The following is a 22,216-nucleotide window of genomic DNA, read 5'->3' on the forward strand; positions in this document are numbered from 1 at the left end:
AGGACACAAAGACACACACTGAAGTCCAACTGCTTTCATGGAGGTAACATGTTGAACATCTGTTTAATGAACTTCAGCCTTTGACACCCATCCTACAGAAAAACAGCCGGAGCCATGGTAACAGGGTAAACACACACGGATTTCCTCCCAGCGGTTCCTGAACTGGTTCTGTGGGAACAGACATCTGGACATGGACCTGAAGACCAAACAGGAGCATCTGCAGCCAGAGCAGGAGGCCTCCTGACGTCATCGCCAGGAGGCGGAGTCAAGTACAAACATGACAATGAAGAACATCTTTTTTTTTTTTCCGCCTTTCAAGTCCAATCAGAGACCCGCGTGAAGCTGGTCTTCTTTCTGATTGGCCGCCGCTCGGCTCTTCATGAGATCATCACGAAACTGCTTCGGCTGTCAGCCAATCAGATGTCGTCCTGCTCTGCTCGCTCTCTGGAGGAAACCCACCTGCTGACGATCACTTCCTGTAGACACATTACCAGCTCCATTAGTTTCATGTGTCCGACATCAACCTGGGATCAGAACCACAGTCCTATGGTTCTGGTTCTGACCACTAGCTCCTGATAGCTCCTGGTGTTAACACAGGCAGCATAAATACATTGGGACATGCTGAAGAATATTGCCTCATTAAAAAGGTTGAATTAAGTCAATTTAATTATTTTTCTATTAATTATATTATGTCCACAATATGGATTTAAAAAATGCCCTCACACAATAATTTTAAAGGAAACAACTTAAAATTTATATCATCTCTATTGAAAAATGTCATTTAAATCATTAGCAACTTAGAAAAACAAAAACCCTTCAAAAGAAATTGAACTTTATCCTGTAAGCAGAAGCCTTTTCTATTTTCTCTTTGTTTGCTACAGATCCTTTTTACATGTACTTGGATGCATTTTTGCACATTTCTTATATTGTTTGTATAGAATAAAAAATACATTATTTTATCTTTACCTATTTGTGTATAAATTTAATCAACCTTTTTATTCTACTTGTAGATTGGAAGACCTTTGAGTAACATCATTAATATCTGTTGTTAAAACTCCCTTCTCACCACCGCGGTGGTTCTTATCCTCTGAGCCTCTACCAGAGGATATATAGATATAGATCTATATCTATGTAGATATAGATCTATATCTATGTAGATATAGATCTATATCTATGTAGATATAGATCTATATCTATAGATCTATATATCCTCTGAACTCGGGTCCTCTACCAGAGGCCTGGGAGCTTGAGGGTCCTGCAGTATCTTGGCTGTGCCAAGGACTGCTGCACATTTCTGGACTGAGATGTCTGATGTTGTTCCTGGGATCTGTTGTAGCCACTGCTCCAGTTTGGGGGTTACTGCCCCGAGGGCCCCGATGACCACAGGCACCACTGTGGTCTTCACCTTCCAGGCCCTCTCCAGTTCTTCCCTGAGGCCCTGGTATTTCTCCAAGTGATGTTGCAATCACTTGGTATTGCTACATCTACCACAACGGCTTTCCTCTGATGTTTATCCACTACGACAATGTCTGGTTGGTTCGCCATTACCATTTTGTCTGTCTGGATCTGGAAGTCCACAGGATCTTAGCTCTGGCGTTCTCCACCACCTTTGGGGGTGTTTCCCACTTTGATCTCGGGGTTTCCAGTCCATATTCTGCACAGATGTTTCTGTACACTATGCCTGCCACTTGGTTATGTCGCTCCATGTACGCTTTCATGGTATGATGTATGCAGTAGCTGGAAGGGTCTTGCCTAAGGACCCAGACTGGGTTTGAACCCTGCCCTCTTATGTATTGAGCTATCCATCAGTATTGAGCTATATTTCTTTAATTTTTTCACCATTATTTGTGTTTAGAATGTTTTATTTAATGTAATCAAATATTTATTTTTGAAAAAAACGCAAACACAGGCAGTTACTATGGTAACAGTTAGTTGACCTTTACCTGAACCTTTAATCTACTCAGGCACACAGGTGAGTCCAGGTCATCCTCTGATAGGTCAGTTGGGTAGATGATGTAACACAGCATCAGCTCCTGGGAACCAATCAGGACCTACCATCAAGAAAGATCAACAGCAGCAGCAGGTAGCAGCGACAGGTGGAGCAGTTACCTTGGAGACGCTGGCTGTGATTCTGCTGAGAGCCGCCAGAGAGCGCCAGGAAAACGGGCGCAGCGCCGCCCCCCCCAACGATGCGCCAGTCCTCTCCACCACCACCGAGTAGCTACGGCAAGAGGTCAGGGACAATCTGTGAGGCTCTTGTAGAGCATTTCTAATCGTTTTCAGTAACTAGAGTCGGGATGATCCAGCAGGAGCTCCCAACCTAGAGCGGAACGAGGCGTCTCTGGGAGAGACAACATGTCTGACCTTCTCCTGAACTGGAGCAAACACCTGGAGACCAGAACAGGTGAGCATTACCTGGCGTGGTAGAAAGGTGGTCCCTTCCTGTAGAGCACTGTAACCAGACCAGAGGAGAAAACACACCTGATAAGTCCACAGACTAGCAGAACGTGTCCTGGTTCTGATAAAGGGCCTGGAACAGCTCCAGCTTTTCCCTGCACTCTGACGACAGGTCACAGGGCCTTACTGAGATCAACGCCGTACTTGGCCCCGCCTCCTCCCTTAGGGACCCACCCCTGCTGCGGAAGTGATGGTAAGCAGCGTATGAGCTGACGAAGTTGGACGCAGCAACCGAAACTTCCTCCACAGCTCCACGACTGACAGGGGCTCCTGACCAATCAGAGGACAGGACAGAGATGATGAGGTCACATCCAGATAAAACGCATCAGAGGTCCAAATGAAAGCCTGACCTGCTGCTGGTAGACAGACAGAACGCCGAGGCTGTAGACCAGGAAGAAGGCCTGCAGGTCAAACAGGTGAGCGTGACATTTTGGCCGTTTGGTGGACTAATTGATTGTTTTTCAGTAATTCCTGGGAATAAACTGATTGGATAAAAAAAGACTGGTCTGAGATTGGCTGCTGGTTTGGTTGGTTTGAGCAAGTGTAGGCTGAGTGAGAGTGGTCAATGTTTGGTCAGACTTAAATGCACAAAATCGAATTATTTCTTCACATAGAAATACATGAGTAGATCAGTCTCACTGCCTGCGTAGAGTTGTGTTACCTCCTCCAGGCTCAGCTGCAGGTACTCTGTAAGAGCCAGAGGACTCCGCCTCACCTCCCTGGCTCCGCCTCCACCCTGTAACCATGGAAACAACAACAACAAATAAACTGCAGCAGCAGAGAACACCAGCAGCAGCCACCAAACCAGGTGAGGACTCACCTGAGCCTCCAGGGCCACCAAGACGTAACCGGGACCTGGAACACGGACACCAGAACCGGGATCAGAGTCAGAGTCCGGTTCTGAGTCCAGGTCCAGGTTCTGTGAGTCGGACCTGAACGGTTGACAGGAAACAAGTTCAGTCTGGTTCTTTCTCAGAACTGGTCTCTCTGGGTGCTGAACTCCACCTGCAGTTTCTCTCCTCTGGTTCTGACTCCGCCCCTGGCCTCTTCATTTGGACACAGGCTCCGCCCCCTGGCTCTTCTTCTGCTCCATTTGCCTCCACTTCCCCTCCACAGTCTCAGTCAGAGCCAGCAACGTCTGATTGGCCACCTCTTATCCAATCGCTGAGAAGAAGCTCTGCCTCTGCCCACCTGAGCAGCTCTTCATACCTGTGAGAGTCAGACATGTGACACTGTCACCACAGACGGGACGGGACGTCACAGTGCAAGCAGACAGGACGTGATGTTACGTACCTGGACTGAGAGATGACAGGTAGAAGCACACCTTTGTGTTTCTGTGACAAAAACAGAGGTCAGCACGGATGGATGGCTGAAGATGATGTCATTGTGCGGGTGGAAACTCACGCTCCCATTGGTCGGAAATGCTGTGTTCCGGTCGGGCTCTGGACAGAACCCCTTTCCCAAAGTAACCCTGACAGGACAAAACACATTTAGCCTGAGAGGCGATAAAACCACATGAGCTACACAGTAGGACACCTGAGCATGTCTGGACCTGGCTCTACTGGACAGAACCTGGTTCTGGACCCGCATCTGGTGGTTCATACTTGTTTTTCTGAACCTGGATCTGGTTCTGACCTGGCTGTGGATGCTCTGGATGTGGTCCGGATGGCAGACCAGAACCTGCTGGTGGACCAGCTCCCCCCGGTAATGCTTCCTGTCCTGCCGGTTCCGGTTAGCGGCAGCGGAGCCTCGTAGTCCTCATAAACCCGGGTTCTCCTCCGAGGAGGCCGGAACTCCGCCTGCATTCCGCCGGTTCCAGAGGGCCAGAGTTGGGTCAATCTCAAGTTTAAATGCCGTGATTCGTTCATGGGAGCTGAGGCGGTGCCACAGAAACTGTGTCCGGCTGGAAACTCCATTCGGAACTTCTTCTTTGCGGTTTGAATGCGTCCAAATAATTGCTCTATCGCCATCTGCTGGATGATTCGCATAACACACCTCTCAAGAACGTTAATCGGAACTTTTCCTCCAGCTGCTTCTGCATCCAGGGTTTGGGGTGGTTATGGTTTCGGTTCTGTTCCCCAGGATGGAACCCGAAACGGTTTCCCTTCGTCCTTATTTAGCAGAAATCAATAAAGCTCAGCTCAATGATCTGTAATTGCCATGAAGAACAACACTTCTTCTACAATCCACAAACCCAGTTTGTAAAGAAGAAAAAAAAATGAAGCTCAAAATGATAAAATCTAAAAAAAATTTTCACATGTAATCAGAACCTTTTGGACTTTACCGACCAGAACTTGTATAAAGCTGAACATTACATCTGAGTCTGACGGTACCGACAGGCCCAGAACCCTGCAGACCGGCCCGGACCGAGCCACAAGAATCCTGCTCTGCAGATGCAAACGGGCTATTTAGTACTTTTTTAACAGTACCAAATAGCCCGTTTGCAGGTCTGATGTCCCAGTAAAGTCTCTAAGGGACAGAGGAGGACACGCTGGTCAGACTGGTGTCGTACTCCAAGATCAGAACCAGTCCTGGAACCAACTCCTCCTTTAACCTCAGCCTCTTCCCGATTGGTGGAAAGATTTCCAACATTAGATGCTTCATCCAAAACACAGAGATCTGAAGCTCCATTATGGTTTATGAAAATATTCACCTTTATTTACAAACAATAAATAAACATTCATGTCACTCCAAAATGGACCAACTGGTTCCACTGATTTAACTAGAGCTGCTGTTTCAACTGTTGTAGCTTCAACAATACTGGGTTTAACTGGTAGTGTGATTGGTTTAACTGTGGTTAGACTGGTTTAACTGGTGGTGTCCGACTCTTCCTGCCTGTCTCCCAGTGTCTCCTGTCTGTCTGCCAGGTAGTACTGGTGTTCCTGCAGGTGCCGGATCAGCGTGGTGTACTTTGACACCCTCCTCATCCTCGGCAGGATGAAGCAGCGGGTGAAGTCGTCCCGGCTCAGAGCGCCGCGACCCTCCATGGCCAGGATGCCGTTCAGGAACTGGAGGCAGAAGCTGAAGCAGTTGTGGTCTTCCTCATGGAACCTGAGAGACCGACAGGTGAGTCAGAGAGGACAGGTAGTGAGACAGGGGCTTTGTGTGGAACCTACTTCTGCCACACTGGGTCCCATGCGGGTCCCTCAGAGAACGTCTCCAGGTACTGGTCCCACTGAGCCAGCAGGTGGAACATGTCGGGTCGGACCAGGGGGATGCTGATACAGCGGCTCCACCCACTCTGATCTCGCCGCACACCTTCCTGAGTGTAGTTATAAACAACACCTGGATAAATATACAGGTGAGACAGAGTCAGGTGAGACAGAGCGGTGACATCATCCGGGTGACCTGTAGACCTCCTCACCTGGACACCGGTCCAGGTGAGGACTTATGTCCTCACCTGGCTCATACCTTTAGTGTTGGAGATGCCAGTGTGCAGGTCTGATGTCCCAGTAAAGTCTCTAAGGGACAGAGGAGGACACCCTGGTCAGACTGGTGTGGTACTCCAAACTGGTTTCCTGACCTGGAAACCAGTCACCTGCAGGTAGCTGATACTGCAGGATGTAAGGTTTCCAGGTAAAGAGCTCTGGTGTTCCAGACCAGCACTAACAGAAAACCTCATCACCCACCAATCCAGATTGATCCTGGTTCTACTGGGTTCTCACAGCTGTTGGCTGAATGTTTTCCGCACACTAACCTGGGTGCACCTGTGCAGCTGTGCCGTTACCTGTCCTGGTTGTTGTGCGCAGGAGCAACCAGCAGGCAGCAGGAGGTCTTGTGTCCGTCGGTGAAGGGGGACGGCAGGCTCACCGGCGCCTCCTGCAATCTGCGGCCCTTCAGCTCCTCCCCGCAGCTCGGACACACCTCAGGCACCGAGAAGCAGAAGATCTCCTTCTGGCAGTGGCTCAGGTGGATGACGCTTTGCTCCATCTCCTCCTCAGCTGCTCGGCAGTCTGTCCCACTCCTCTTCCTCTTCTTCCTCCTCTCTTTACCCTCTTCTCCCCACCTCCTCCTGTTGCCTGGTTACAGCCTATCAGACGACATCACAGAGCCTGGCTCCAGCCAATCAGGTGTTCTGGTGTCAGGCAGGTGGTCATGTGACCTGTTTCACCTGGAGGTGAGTCAGTCTGAGCAGGTGACCTCTGGACTGTGTCTGCATTGGTGCCATGGAAACATGGGCAGAGCAGGACATGTTCAGCTTTCCAGTCCGATGTCTGAAGACTGGTCGGGTGTTCTGGTTCTGACCCAAACCAGCAGAAACATTCTGACTTGAAACCTGAAACAGGAAGCTTCCAGGAGCTGCCTCCTGATTGGCTCACTGAATGTTTTCCATCTCACCTGTCAGACGGTGATCTGATCAGTGAGCTCAGGTGAGTGACACAGACCTGGGGTCAAATGTCACACTTTCCTCTTCAGCCATTCGTCATCTCAAAGGAGCAGGTGAAATTATCCTGTCTGTAGGTGAACTGGCCAACCTGAGCTGGCTCCAGGAAATACCCTGAGCCCAATTCCAGAGATCCGATTCACAGGAGGCTCAGATCTTCAGGTAAATCTCCTGGAAGTCCAGGAACAGGAAAGACTAGTGAGTTCCTGAAGGGTTTGGTTTGTCAGGTGGCTGATGAACCTTGATGAACCTTGATGAACCCAGCGGTTCCTCAGGGACTTTGGGGGGATTTGTCAGGGGGTTCATCAGGTGTTCATGAGGGTCCCTGGTGTACTTGAATTTGAGGAACCTTGGAGGTTCCTCCATGGTGCCTCAGGAGGGAGTATAGAGGTCCTGGGTTGGAACCCCAGCCTGGGGCTTTTCTGCATGGAGGTAGTACAACTAGAGCCTGGAACAGAATTAACAGCCTCTGACCTGAAACACAAACCAGAGCCGGAACCAGAACCTCCAGGAATACAAATCAGTAATCCTAAACCTCAACAGGTGAAAGTCCGCCAGGTGAGAGCACAAAACATTCAACCCGAAACCGAACCTCCCTGGGCTGCTGAGACAGAACCAGGACTAGTAATCCACACTGGGTCAGACTAGAACCAAAGAGCTCCTGTTTGGGTCGTTAAAATCACAGCAGAATAACATGAGTCCAAGGGATCAGAACCGGGCCAGAACCTTCGCAGGATGGCGCTGTTTTCCGCAGCTGCAGGAACGTTCCTCCTTCTGCTGCTCACAGCCGGAGCTCTTAGAGCGGAGCACCAGCAGCACACTTCCGGCAGCTGAACGCAGACCACGACGAAGAAGATGAGCACCAGACAGGTGACCTGCAGGTGAGCGCGCGCTCTTTGCTGTGTCTCCGTCCCTCAGCTGCCTGTCCCACCGGCTCAGGACCGTCACTGCGCACGCGCTGCCGTAAAGCTAATGTTTTTAGCCTCTAGCTCCGCCGCTGGGTATGCTTACCTGTGTGAGCATGCGCAGCTATTCACCTGATCAGCCGATTGATCAGTGAGCTGCTCGAGTCCTGCCGTTACCATGGAAACTGTCGTTTCGGGCAGAACATCGCTGCTTGCGTCTGGTTCCGATCCGGTTGCTCTACCTACCCGCTTCGGTCCAGTTAGAACGACTGCAAAAGGTCGAGTTCCGTCCGAACCTCTGCTGTCCAATTAAATCATATCGGAACCGGTTAAATTCTCCAGAACTCCGGATCGGAGATGTTAGGTTTGTCAGAGAAAGTTCTGGTTCTGGACTATCCAGCAGGCTAAAGCTACTGAGCTACCAACCCAAAACAACCAATCAGAGCCAAGAGGAGGGACTTAGTGCAGTCAATCACCTCATGTACCTGTTGCTAAATGTTCCGATGGTGCAGAAACGATTTACAGTCACAGGAAAGGCTACTAGCTTGAGCATTCATATGCTAGCTGCAGCACAGCAAGTTGGGGATATTATTCTTCATAAAATCAAGAAAGTGACCATCGTCTTCATGAGACTCTTGCAAACGCAGAGTATCTTCAGTCAGAGGCTCTTTCAGACTTACTGTACCACAGACTGCTACTGGGAGGAAGCAGAGGAACTCATTTTGTTTTACAGATTGTGTCTCCTGCCACAACATGGTTGAAACAAATGTGTAAAAAATGTTTTATAAAAGCCACATACTGCCGTTTTAAATGACCCACTCTAGCAAAGCTCTGAACGAACCTGAGTGGACTGAACAGGTGACTGCCAGGTGAGTCACGTGTCCAGGTGTATTGCAGGTATTTCCTCCATGGAGTCTGCAGGGAGGGCAGCAACTGCCTGTTCTCTCATGACCTGAACAACAGCAAACCCTCCACCATCTGCAAGTACTACCAGAGGGGAACCTGCGCCTACGGGGAGCGCTGCAGGTGAGCCGCACCTGCCCCTGACAGCTGACCTGTCTAACCTTCCAGGTACATGACAGGTGTGCTGTGTGTCCAGGTATGATCATGTGAAACATTCAATGAGAGGAGCAGGCGGCGGAGCTTCAGCGGACCCAGCAGGTGCAGGCAGAGGGGTCAGAGGTGAAGGGAAGAAGCCTTTGGTCCTGAAGGACAGAGGTAAGGACTCACCTGAGCTGCTGCAGGTAAAAATTGATTTTTTCATACCTGACCGAATTTTAATTTATTTTTTTCTCACTTTCTTTTCCAAAAAAGAAATGTCAAATGACAGAAAATAATTTTGAAAAGTTGATTTAATGAGAAAAAAGTTTCTTTAGAGAAGATCTTCTGAGTTCATCATTCTCTGAAATAGTCAGTTTGACCGATCGACTCAAAGTTCAGCTACTGACAATAATCTGATGCTGACGTGTTTATTAAGTTTAATCTGTAAAACTGATACCAAAGATTAACTTCATAAGATGCTCAACATTCATCATTTTAATTGTAAACTTTTTGTGTTTGCATAAAATTAAGATATTATCCTCCTAAAATTACGACTGCTTTCTTGTTTATAATAAAATTAAACTCCTGACTGTAGAGTTTACCTGAACCCAAATAGACAGAAGCTGTCAGACAAGATGGCCGCCCTGGGTGATGACATCACTCTGAAAAGTGGAAACCCAGGAGCCCATTGGTGGAAAAAAATCAACCTGAACACAAATCAGATCTCCAGAACCCAATAATCTGGTAACTCCTGGGTTCTGCTGGTACTGTGGGTTTGCTTGCGGGTCGGGTCCAGGTGTTGGACAGGTGAGTCCAGGTGTGCTGTTCGGTGTGTGACTCCGCCCCTTCCCGTTCCTCAGCACTGTGCGGCGACCGGACCTTTGGCGGCCTGACAGACGGTCCGACCCCGGCGGTCCCGGAGGCGGCGGCCGCTCCGCAGTCCTATGTGGAAGCCATCAGAACCGGGCTGGACGGGTCGGCTCCAGAACCAGGTGGGTCCCGAACGGAGCCATCCGATTGGCCGATGACAACTTCCTGTTTACCTGTCCTTCTACCTGCAGAGCCACACGCGGTGGGCGGAGCCTATCAGCTTTGTCCATATGCCGCCAGGGGACACTGTTTCTATGGCGACAGCTGCCCGTATCTCCATGGCGACCTGTGTGAGGTGTGTCGGTTACAAGTTCTCCACCCCCACGACCCGGAGCAGAGGAGCGCGCACGAGAAGGTGAGACCCGGGTCCGACCGGCACCGGGTCCCAGTGGGTCCCGGTGCCGGTCAGACCCGGTGCCGGGTCCCGGTGCCGGTCGGACCCGGTGCCGGGTCCCACTGGGTCCCGGTGCCGGTCAGACCCGGTCCCGGTCGGACCCGGCACCCTTCGGACACCGGTGCCGGTCGGTCCCGGTGCCTGACCCAGTCTCTCTCCAGGTGTGCTTGCTGGCCTTCGAGGCCGACATGGAGAAGGCGTTCGCCGCCCAGCTGAGCCAGAACAAGGTGGGTGAGGCGCGTCTCTGTGCCGGTTGCCGTGACGACAGCATCCTGACATCCGTACCTGTGCAGGTGTGCTCCATCTGCATGGAGGTGGTGGTCCAGAAGGCGGCGCCGTCGGAGCGGCGGTTCGGCATCCTGTCCTCCTGCTGCCACACCTTCTGCCTCAGCTGCATCCGCCAGTGGCGTGGAACCAGCAACTTCTGCAACAAGATCATCAAGTGAGTCTGGCCCGGTTCTGGTACCGGAGACAAGAACCAGGGAAAATAGGAAGAGATGAGGGTTCCGACCCGGTCTGATCCGGTTCTCCGTCACCGGTTCCGATCCGGTCTGATCCGGTTCTCCGTCACCGGTTCCGATCCGGTTCTCCCTCCAGGTCCTGTCCGGAGTGTCGGATCATCTCGGAGTTCGTCATCCCATCTGTCTATTGGGTCGAGGACCAGGAAGAGAAGGATCAGCTGATCGAGCTCTTCAAGTCGGGCGTGAGGTAACTTCCTGTGTAGGCCCCGCCCCCCGGCTGTTGGCCAATCAGAGTGTGCGCCTGACTCCTCTGTGTCTGCAGTAAGAAGGCCTGTAAATACTTCGACCAGGGCCGCGGCTCCTGTCCCTTTGGGGGAAACTGCCTGTACCTCCACGCCTACCCGGACGGAACCCGACCGGAACCGGACCGGCCCCGGAAGCAGCTGAGCTCCGAGGGAAACGTCCGGGTCAGAACCCAGTACCGCCCTGACCCCCCGGCCCCGCGCTGCCTGTGGTTCTGACCCGGTTCTGTGTGTCCAGTTCATGAACAGGGTCCGGCTCTGGGACTTCATCGAGGAGCGCGAGCAGCGCGCCGCGCCGCCGCTGGATGATGACATCACTGAGCTGCGCCAGCTCTTCATGCAGATGTCGGGTCCAAGCGCAGAGGAAGCCGAAGCACCGCCCAACCCCGGGGAGTAGGCGCCTGCCGTCTCCATGGCAACCGGCAGCCATGTTGGTCCTGACTGGAGGCTGATGAGGCGAATATTTATTTCTGATGTATAAAGTAAATAGAGACGGTTTAAAACTGAAGCTGTTTGGAGTTGATTTACACACACATTTACACACACATTTACACACATTTACACACACACACATTCACACACACATTCACATTTACACACACATTCACACACACACATTCACACACATTCACACACACATTCACACACATTTACACACACATTCACACACACATTCACACACACACATTCACACACATTTACACACACATTCACACACATTTACACACACACACACATACACACACACATTTACACACACACACACATTCACACACACACACACATTTACACACACACTTACACACACACATTTACACACACACACATTCACACACACATTTACACACACACACTTACACACACATTTACACACACACACATTCACACACACACACATTTACACACACACACTTACACACACATTTACACACACACATTCACACACACATTTACACACACACTTACACACACACACACATTTACACACACACACATTTACACACACACACATTCACACACACATTTACACACACACACACTTACACACACATTTACACACACACACATTTACACACACACACTTACACACACACATTTACACACACATTCACACACACATTTACACACACTTACACACACACATTTACACACACACACACACATTTACACACACATACACACATTTACACACACACACACATTTACACACACACACACACATTTACACACACACACACACACACACACATTTACACACACACACACATTCACACACACACACATTTACACACACACACTTACACACACATTCACACACACACACACATTTACACACACACACATTCACACACATTCACACACACATTTACACACATTTACACACACACACATTTACACACACACATTTACACACACACACATTCACACACACACACATTTACACACACACACTTACACACATTTACACACACACACATTCACACACACATTTACACACACACACTTACACACACACACACATTTACACACACACATTTACACACACACACACATTCACACACACACATTTACACACACACACTTACACACACATTTACACACACACACACTTACACACACATTTACACACACATTCACACACACATTTACACACACACATTCACACACACATTTACACACACATTTACACACACACACACATTTACACACACATACACACATTTACACACACACATTTACACACACACACACACATTTACACACACACATTTACACACACATTTACACACACATTTACACACACACACATTTACACACACATTTACACACACATTTACACACACACACACATTTACACACACATTTACACACACACATTTACACACACACACACATTTACACACACACACATTCACACACACATTCGTGCGCGTTTGTCTACTGATGGTCGGACAAGACAAAAATTTTTGATCAATTTATTTTCAGGGTCTAATTAATGGTCACATTTATTCATCTTCAATTAAAAAATCATTTGCTGTTAAATTATTGCGTAACTAGACATGAACTGCATCAAATATTTATATTTTTTATTCTGTTCTGGTTCTTCAGCCACCAGATTGGAGCAAAAACTCAAAATCTCACAAAAAGAACTTGTTCTACTGGATGATTATTTCACTTATAGAGTGAAATAATTTATAATTGGAATTAGTCCTTTTTTATCGATATCCTGATGAAAAGTTACTGTAAGTTTGTTTTGTCTTATTTTTTTGTTTAATCTACAGAAATACTTGGTGATATTTTGTTTTTGGAAGCCCTGATCATTCCTGCAGCTTCTTTGGAAATGTGAGGACGCTAACATTAGCATTAGCTGGGTAGGATGAGGGGTCAAAAGCAGAAATGACCCCCGAGGGACGATGCTGGTTGTTAGTGGATGTGCATCAAATTTACAGACATATAGAAACGGATGAACACAAAGGTTCCAGCTGGAACTTCCGTACACGAAAAAATTAAAGTGATTCATTAAATTAATTAATCAAAATTAACACGTTTACTTCCGTTCGATTTTCGTTCTTTTTTACAACCCGACCCTAAACCAGGGTGTCCAAAGTGTGGCGCCGGGGCTGTAGTGGGTCAATGATACGAATTTGATCAAACATTTTTACTGAATTAATTATACAATAAACATTTTGCTACAACACAAGGTTTTTGTCTTTAAATAATCAGGCTTTTCACAGTCTCTTGCACAGACCTGGTCCATGCTGTGACTTTTATTCAAAAGAGAACGTTGCTGCACCCAAATCTAGTTCCAAAGAAAGAGTGACCTAAATCCTGATTCTGCTGGTCAGAATTGACTAGACTCCATTTCGGTTGTTTAAACAAGGCAATAAGTTTTGGATCTACAATAATTTATCCTTTTCAAGCAACAAATATGATTATTGCGTTTGTTTAAAGTACTGGATTTTGTTGTTGAGGAGGTAAAATAAAAATGTTTGACTCGGTGCAATGAAAAGTTTGGACATGATGCGCTGCAGCGGATCATAACCCAAACAGCATTTGATTCCTGGGCCAGGAAGCAGCAGAGTTTACTCACAAGGTGAGAAATGCCAAAACACACAAAACAAAGTTCTGAAACCAGTCTGGTTCTGGTTCTGCTGGGAGCTTCTCCCAGGTATAATAGTTGTTTTTCTCCACTGTCACCTTGTGCTTGCGCTGCAGCTGGTTCCACCAGCTGGAAAAAGCTTGATGGCTGTTTTTCATGTTGACCTGGAGCGACACCAGGTGATTTCATCCCGCTGCCCTGTGATTGGCTGCAGAGGCTCCAGGTGTCTGCAGGTCGCCTCTGATTCAAACCGCTGTTGCCGTGGAGATAAAGTTCAGACCCATTTAGCTCGTTTTGTGTCAATAATTCCTTAATACTGATGAAAAGGGCGTGTTATTTCACTTACAAGACATTTCCCAGGTTTTCAGCTGAACAATCTGCAGGTGGAACAAAGAATTATTAACTGAAAACAGTTGCTCAGTCACTTTCTTTTGTCTAATTTCAAGTGTACAAAATTCTTTGCTTTAGAAACTAGACCATAATTGCCCTGCAACAGGCTGGCCTCTCGATACCTGAGCGGCAGCAGCTCCTCCAGACCCCACTGGGAAAAGGGATGGATGGACGAGATCTTCATTTTTTAAGTTACATTTTGAGTGTTTTTGCAGTGCTGAAGGTCTGAGCAGGTACACTGCAAAAACACAACATTTAACCAAGTATGTATGGTCTAGTTTTTAGTACAGATATTTTAGTACATGTGAAATAAGACCAAATACATGGAAAGTTTTAGTGTGTTTTTAGGATTGATAAAATATTGCTGAAAACATTGAAATAATCTGCTAGAGGAACTACAACTTTCTCATCAATATTATTAGAACAAGCAAAGTGAAACTTACTTTCTGTAAGTTAGTTTTGTCTGATTTAAAAGGCAATAAGATTTTTGAAGTTGAAAAATTTCTGAGACAGAAATCCTTGGTCAGATTTAGGTTTTGCAGTGCAGCTCCATGTTTCCTCTCCGGTCCTCCAGGCGTCCCGTCTCCTTCATTGGATGAAACCAGTTGGCCTCCCAGTTCCTCCAGTATATCCCAGAGCCGTGGATGAAGGGAAACTCGGACCTGCTGGGATGAAGAATCCCGGCTCCATCTTGGTTGGAGGAGATATGAGGAACCTTCTGCTCTCTGGCTTCCTGTCTGCTGGGATTACCGTAATCCCACTTTAACTCCTCACAGCTGAGAGTCAGACAGGAACAGGTGGCTGCTCCTCCTCCTCACTCTCTCCTTGCTCAGTCCGGCTGATCTCTGCTCTGCTGCCGGTTGGGATGAAGTTCAGTGGTCCGCCTGACTCGCTGGTGGGCTAACCGAACCCAGCGCTCCGTCTGTCTGGCTGCAGATCAGGAAGGATCAGAGAAGGAGCGTCGCTCCTGCTGGGAATAATGGGAGCTTCTTATGGGAAGGTGAGTGCTGCTCCAGATTCTCTGTGTGTTTACCATAAAAACCAGCCAGCGGCTCTGAAACCCTCCATGATCCAGTTTTAAGTAAATACTGAACCTGAACAAAGCGCTGAACTTTGGCTCTGCAGGTGGATCTCGGCTCAGAGCAGGAATCTGATTAATGATCCGTCAGTTTCTGCTGCTTACAGGATCAGGAATCTGAGGGCCAGTCTGCTGGAACGGAGCTCATAATCAGGTTATTTCTGCATGAAGTCAGCTGAATCTGGGCCGACCCGAACGCGGTTCTGTCTGGGTTCTGTGGGCAAGAATACAACGTTCTGCTGGTTAAACAGGACAAAAAAATGACAATATTTCCCATCATTCTCTGAAACATATCTAGAGCAGTTAATTATGACTAATTGATTATTGGGATAGTCATCAACTAGTTTAGTAATCGATTAATCGTTAACTAGATAATAAAGACACAACACACAGAGCTGTAATTTATCTAAAACTAAAAATATATGAATATTTTACAATGAGAAAAAAATAATATTGGTAAATATATCCAACTCAAAACTTGTCACTGGCAGGGTTGTCATTTTCTGTAAAATCATCTCTTATTAAGCACCAATTATTACTTAAAAAATCTAAATATTAATCACCAGATCAACTCTACACTATTGATTTTGAGATAATAATATTAAAAATACTTTTTTTAGCTCCAGATGCTACAAATAATCAAAGGAATGTGATGTTGCATCATTAATGTTTATTTTCTTGTATAAAAAAAGAAAATGAATTCTGTAGTTCTAATACTGTATCAAATAAACTGAAAGAAAAAACAGGAGTGCCAATTTTTTATCCAATTAATTATCAGAATGAGCTATCGATTTGGCGATTAATCAATTATTCTGCCAATTAATCGTCAGATTAACTGAAACAATCATTAGCTGCAGGCCAAACCGTGTGGCTGGATTTGGGTCTGACTCTCTGGTTGCTCTTCATCGGCCTCCCAGTTCTCCCAGTTCTCCACTGGGACTCAAACCAGCAGCCTAAGAGCCAAGCTCTCTGGTGGCTCAGAGGGACGAAACGCCGGCTAACGCAGATTACATGGACCAATCAGAACCACCCAGCAGCTTCCTAAAGGCTCTGCTTTGTTCTACTGGTATTTATGGTTCTACTGGTTCTGCTGGGCCGTCCGTAGCAGAACCACCGGCAGAGGACGCCAGTCTGCCTGCGCTCCAGTAGCAGAACTTGGGCCGCCGCTCTGCTCAGAAACTCGACCCGGACCAAATATGTGAGGTATGAGGAGCGACGCACCTGTCCAGCTGGGAGCAGTTGTTGCCAAGGGAACCAACAGCTGACAGCAGAGGTGGAGCGGCTGGGGATCATGGAGTGGTCTGCAGGAATGTTCCAGGGTCAAAGGTCAAAGAGAGGAAAAACAGACTGATTTATACAGGTAAACGCCCGAGTCAGGAAATACAGGTAACTACAGGAAGATTCATGTAACTAAAGGAAGATTCATGTAACTACAGGAAGATACATGTAACTACAGGAAGATACATGTAACTACAGGAAGATACATGTAACTACAGGAAGATACATGTAACTACAGGAAGATACATGTAACTACAGGAAGATACAGGTAACTACAGGAAGATACATGTAACTACAGGAAGATACATGTAACTACAGGAAGATACATGTAACTACAGGAAGATACAGGTAACTACAGGAAGATACATGTAACTACAGGAAGATACATGTAACTACAGGAAGATACAGGTAACTACAGGAAGATACATGTAACTACAGGAAGATACATGTAACTACAGGAAGATACATGTAACTACAGGAAGATACAGGTAACTACAGGAAGATACATGTAACTACAGGAAGATACATGTAACTACAGGAAGATACATGTAACTACAGGAAGATACAGGTAACTACAGGAAGATACATGTAACTACAGGAAGATACATGTAACTACAGGAAGATACATGTAACTACAGGAAGATACATGTAACTACAGGAAGATACATGTAACTACAGGAAGATACAGGTAACTACAGGAAGATACATGTAACTACAAGAAGATACATGTAACTACAGGAAGATACAGGTAACTACAGGAAGATACATGTAACTACAGGAAGATACAGGTAACTACAGGAAGATACATGTAACTACAGGAAGATACATGTAACTACAGGAAGATACAGGTAACTACAGGAAGATACATGTAACTAAAGGAAGATACAGGTAACTACAGGAAGATACATGTAACTACAGGAAGATACAGGTAACTACAGGAAGATACATGTAACTACAGGAAGATACATGTAACTACAGGAAGATACAGGTAACTACAGGAAGATACATGTAACTACAGGAAGATACAGGTAACTACAGGAAGATACATGTAACTACAAGAAGATACATGTAACTACAGGAAGATACAGTAACTACAGGAAGATACATGTAACTAAAGGAAGATACAGGTAACTACAGGAAGATACATGTAACTACAGGAAGATACAGGTAACTACAGGAAGATACATGTAACTACAGGAAGATACATGTAACTACAGGAAGATACAGGTAACTACAGGAAGATACAGGTAACTACAGGAAGATACAGGTAACTACAGGAAGATTCATGTAACTACAGGAAGATACAGGTAACTACAGGAAGATACAGGTAACTACAGGAAGATACAGGTAACTACAGGAAGATACATGTAACTACAGGAAGATACAGGTAACTACAGGAAGATACAGGTAACTACAGGAAGATACATGTAACTACAGGAAGATACATGTAACTACAGGAAGATACAGGTAACTACAGGAAGATACAGGTAACTACAGGAAGATACAGGTAACTACAGGAAGATACATGTAACTACAGGAAGATACAAGTAACTACAGGAAGATACAGGTAACTACAGGAAGATACAGGTAACTACAGGAAGATACAGGTAACTACAGGAAGATACATGTAACTACAGGAAGATACATGTAACTACAGGAAGATACAGTAACTACAGGAAGATACAGGTAACTACAGGAAGATACAAGTAACTACAGGAAGATACAGGTAACTACAGGAAGATACAGGTAACTACAGGAAGATACATGTAACTACAGGAAGATACAGGTAACTACAGGAAGATACAGGTAACTACAGGAAGATACAGGTAACTACAGGAAGATACAGGTAACTACAGGAAGATACATGTAACTACAGGAAGATACATGTAACTACAGGAAGATACAGGTAATTACAGGAAGATACAGGTAACTACAGGAAGATACATGTAACTACAGGAAGATACATGTAACTACAGGAAGATACAGGTAACTACAGGAAGATACAGGTAACTACAGGAAGATACATGGAACTACAGGAAGATACAGGTAACTACAGGAAGATACATGTAACTACAGGAAGATACATGTAACTACAGGAAGATACAGGTAACTACAGGAAGATACATGTAACTACAGGAAGATACAGGTAACTACAGGAAGATACATGTAACTACAGGAAGATACATGTAACTACAGGAAGATACAGGTAACTACAGGAAGATACAGGTAACTACAGGAAGATACATGTAACTACAGGAAGATACAGGTAACTACAGGAAGATACAGGTAACTACAGGAAGATACAGGTAACTACAGGAAGATACAAGTAACTACAGGAAGATACAAGTAACTACAGAAGATACAGGTAACTACAGGAAGATACAGGTAACTACAGGAAGATACATGTAACTACAGAAGATACAGGTAACTACAGGAAGATACAGGTAACTACAGGAAGATACAGGTAACTACAGGAAGATACAGGTAACTACAGGAAGATACATGTAACTACAGGAAGATACATGTAACTACAGGAAGATACAGGTAACTACAGGAAGATACAGGTAACTACAGGAAGATACATGTAACTACAGGAAGATACATGTAACTACAGGAAGATACAGGTAACTACAGGAAGATACAGGTAACTACAGGAAGATACATGAACTACAGGAAGATACAGGTAACTACAGGAAGATACATGTAACTACAGAAGATACATGTAACTACAGGAAGATACAGGTAACTACAGGAAGATACATTAACTACAGGAAGATACAGGTAACTACAGGAAGATACATGTAACTACAGGAAGATACATGTAACTACAGGAAGATACAGGTAACTACAGGAATACAGGTAACTACAGGAAGATACATGTAACTACAGGAAGATACATGTAACTACAGGAAGATACAGGTAACTACAGGAAGATACAGGTAACTACAGGAAGATACAAGTAACTACAGGAAGATACAGTAACTACAGGAAGATACAGGTAACTACAGGAAGATACATGTAACTACAGGAAGATACAGGTAACTACAGGAAGATACAGGTAACTACAGGAAGATACAGGTAACTACAGGAAGATACATGGAACTACAGGAAGATACATGTAACTACAGGAAGATACATGTAACTACAGGAAGATACATGTAACTACTGGAAGATACATGTAACTACAGGAAGATACATGTAACTACAGGAAGATTCATGTAACTAAAGGAAGATACAGGTAACTACAGGAAGATACATGTAACTACAGGAAGATACATGTAACTACAGGAAGATTCATGTAACTACAGGAAGATACAGGTAACTACAGGAAGATACATGTAACTACAGGAAGATACATGTAACTACAGGAAGATTCATGTAACTAAAGGAAGATACAGGTAACTACAGGAAGATACAGGTAACTACAGGAAGATACAGGTAACTACAGGAAGATACAGGTAACTACAGGAAGATACACGTACTACAGGAAGATACAGGTAACTACAGGAAGATACATGTAACTACAGGAAGATACAGGTAACTACAGGAAGATACATGTAACTACAGGAAGATACATGTAACTACAGGAAGATACAGGTAACTACAGGAAGATACAGGTAACTACAGGAAGAAACAGGTAACTACAGGAAGATACAGGTAACTACAGGAAGATACAGGTAACTACAGGAAGATACAGGTAACTACAGGAAGATACATGTAACTACAGGAAGATACAGGTAACTACAGGAAGATACAGGTAACTACAGGAAGATACATGTAACTACAGGAAGATACAGGTAAACTACAGGAAGATACAGGTAACTACAGGAAGATACATGTAACTACAGGAAGATACAGGTAACTACAGGAAGATACAGGTAACTACAGGAAGATACATGTAACTACAGGAAGATACACGTAACTACAGGAAGATACATGTAACTACAGGAAGATACAGGTAACTACAGGAAGATACAGGTAACTACAGGAAGATACAGGTAACTACAGGAAGATACATGTAACTACAGGAAGATACAGGTAACTACAGGAAGATACATGTAACTACAGGAAGATACACGTAACTACAGGAAGATACAGGTAACTACAGGAAGATACATGTAACTACAGGAAGATTCATGTAACTACAGGAAGATACATGTAACTACAGGAAGATACAGGTAACTACAGGAAGATACATGTAACTACAGGAAGATACATGTAACTACAGGAAGATACAGGTAACTACAGGAAGATTCATGTAACTACAGGAAGATACAGGTAACTACAGGAAGATACAGGTAACTACAGGAAGATTCATGTAACTACAGGAAGATACAGGTAACTACAGGAAGATACATGTAACTACAGGAAGATACATGTAACTACAGGAAGATACATGTAACTACAGGAAGATACATGTAACTACAGGAAGATACAGGTAACTACAGGAAGATTCATGTAACTACAGGAAGATACAGGTAACTACAGGAAGATACAGGTAACTACAGGAAGATACATGTAACTACAGGAAGATACAGGTAACTACAGGAAGATACAGGTAACTACAGGAAGATACAGGTAACTACAGGAAGATACAGGTAACTACAGGAAGATACAGGTAACTACAGGAAGATACAGGTAACTACAGGAAGATACAGGTAACTACATGTAGCAAGCAACAGGAAGCTGCTCCATCAGGTAGCAGCTGAAATCAATCGTATTTCTGACGTGTTGGGTCTTTTCTTACAGGACTAGAACCTGAAATCCAGAACACAGTCTGTCTGAAGCTGGACTCTTTGTTAGTGCTGAAGAAACAGCAGGTGGCGCTGTGCAAGTCTGTGTTCCTCAATCAAACGATTCCGGTTATACTATTAAACTGGACCCAGCCTGGGCCGACACCAGAACAGAGAGGAGCTGAAAGTGATCCACCAATCAGAGCCCAGATCCTCAGCCACCAATCAGAGCCCAGATGGGAGGAGAAACGGACTCCAGGTCCGTTTCTCCTCCCATCCTGAGTCGCATGAATGGATCTTTGTTGGTTGCTATAGGAGCAATTTTGATCAGCCAATCAGAGCCCAAATCCTCAGCCACCAATCAGAGCCCAGATCCTCAGCTACCAATCAGAGCCCAGATCCTCAGCTACCAATCAGAGCCAAGATCCTCAGCCACCAATCAGAGCCCAGATCCTCAGCTACCAATCAGAGCCCAGATCCTCAGCTACCAATCAGAGCCAAGATCCTCAGCCACCAATCAGAGCCCAGATCCTCAGCGGTCAACAGAACTTTGCGTAACTTTGGACGGGATCTGATCCAGGTCAGATTGGACCGGGTCACCGGAACTCGCCTCCGGTCTGCAGAAGATTAGGCCGAACTAAAAATACTGAAACAGCCGCGATGGTTAATTAGCGTTTAGAAAGTTACACTGTAAAAACTGAATGGCAAGAATTTGGTTTATTTTCACCATATTATTTATGCGTCTATAAATAGTTCCAAACTTAAAACTTAATTCGCAAACAAAATATGTATTATGTAAAATAAAAATGTAGTTGGAAAATTA

The 22,216-nt window shown here is 45.6% G+C and overlaps 2 protein-coding genes, 1 long non-coding RNA gene and 2 pseudogenes across 3 annotated transcripts; 2 read left to right on the top strand and 3 right to left on the bottom strand.

The window, feature by feature from the left end:
• Positions 1-30: 30 nt before the first annotated feature.
• Positions 31-4,307, bottom strand: LOC129355137 (tRNA-splicing endonuclease subunit Sen2-like; annotated as a pseudogene).
• Positions 4,308-5,102: 795 nt separating this feature from the next.
• On the bottom strand, positions 5,103-6,773 carry LOC129355136 (MKRN2 opposite strand protein-like). The gene is made up of 4 exons (XM_055024688.1): positions 6,185-6,773; positions 5,869-5,918; positions 5,574-5,742; positions 5,103-5,508 (listed from the first exon to the last, which is right to left on the bottom strand). Exons 1-4 carry the CDS (start codon positions 6,385-6,387, stop codon positions 5,265-5,267), a joined length of 666 nt encoding a protein of 221 aa, XP_054880663.1. The 5' UTR covers positions 6,388-6,773; the 3' UTR covers positions 5,103-5,264.
• A 52-nt stretch (positions 6,774-6,825) lies between these two features.
• LOC129355135 (E3 ubiquitin-protein ligase makorin-2-like) lies at positions 6,826-11,322 on the top strand. The gene is made up of 10 exons (XM_055024687.1): positions 6,826-7,722; positions 8,644-8,772; positions 8,846-8,964; positions 9,648-9,779; positions 9,849-10,012; positions 10,213-10,278; positions 10,345-10,493; positions 10,649-10,759; positions 10,835-10,979; positions 11,053-11,322. The coding sequence occupies exons 1-10, from the start codon at positions 7,697-7,699 to the stop codon at positions 11,209-11,211; spliced, it is 1,200 nt and encodes a 399-aa protein (XP_054880662.1). The 5' UTR covers positions 6,826-7,696; the 3' UTR covers positions 11,212-11,322.
• Positions 11,323-15,416: 4,094 nt separating this feature from the next.
• On the bottom strand, positions 15,417-21,495 carry LOC129355120 (uncharacterized). Its single transcript, XR_008605237.1, has 3 exons — positions 21,408-21,495; positions 16,604-16,683; positions 15,417-15,596 (listed from the first exon to the last, which is right to left on the bottom strand). It is a non-coding gene; the product is annotated as an uncharacterized LOC129355120 (long non-coding RNA).
• Positions 21,496-21,629: 134 nt separating this feature from the next.
• Positions 21,630-22,216, top strand: part of LOC129355146 (uncharacterized) — a 13,550-nt pseudogene continuing 12,963 nt past the window's right edge.

Source organism: Poeciliopsis prolifica, unplaced genomic scaffold, assembly GCF_027474105.1.
Source record: "Poeciliopsis prolifica strain line A6 unplaced genomic scaffold, Auburn_PproV2 SCAFFOLD125, whole genome shotgun sequence".
NCBI lineage: Eukaryota > Metazoa > Chordata > Actinopteri > Cyprinodontiformes > Poeciliidae > Poeciliopsis > Poeciliopsis prolifica.

What these genes read in the sequence shown, in the direction of transcription:
- LOC129355136 (XM_055024688.1), bottom strand. Translation starts at nt 6,387, where the DNA reads ATGGAGCAAAGCGTCATCCACCTGAGCCACTGCCAGAAGGAGATCTTC. An exon ending in TGGCATCTCCAACACTAAAG is followed by an intron (nt 5,743 to 5,868) that starts GTATGAGCCAGG and finishes ATATTTATCCAG; the next exon opens with GTGTTGTTTATAACTACACT. An exon ending in TGGGACCCAGTGTGGCAGAA is followed by an intron (nt 5,509 to 5,573) that starts GTAGGTTCCACA and finishes TCGGTCTCTCAG; the next exon opens with GTTCCATGAGGAAGACCACA.
- LOC129355135 (XM_055024687.1), top strand. Translation starts at nt 7,697, where the DNA reads ATGAGCACCAGACAGGTGACCTGCAG. An exon ending in CGGGTCGGCTCCAGAACCAG is followed by an intron (nt 9,780 to 9,848) that starts GTGGGTCCCGAA and finishes TTCTACCTGCAG; the next exon opens with AGCCACACGCGGTGGGCGGA. An exon ending in AGAGGAGCGCGCACGAGAAG is followed by an intron (nt 10,013 to 10,212) that starts GTGAGACCCGGG and finishes GTCTCTCTCCAG; the next exon opens with GTGTGCTTGCTGGCCTTCGA.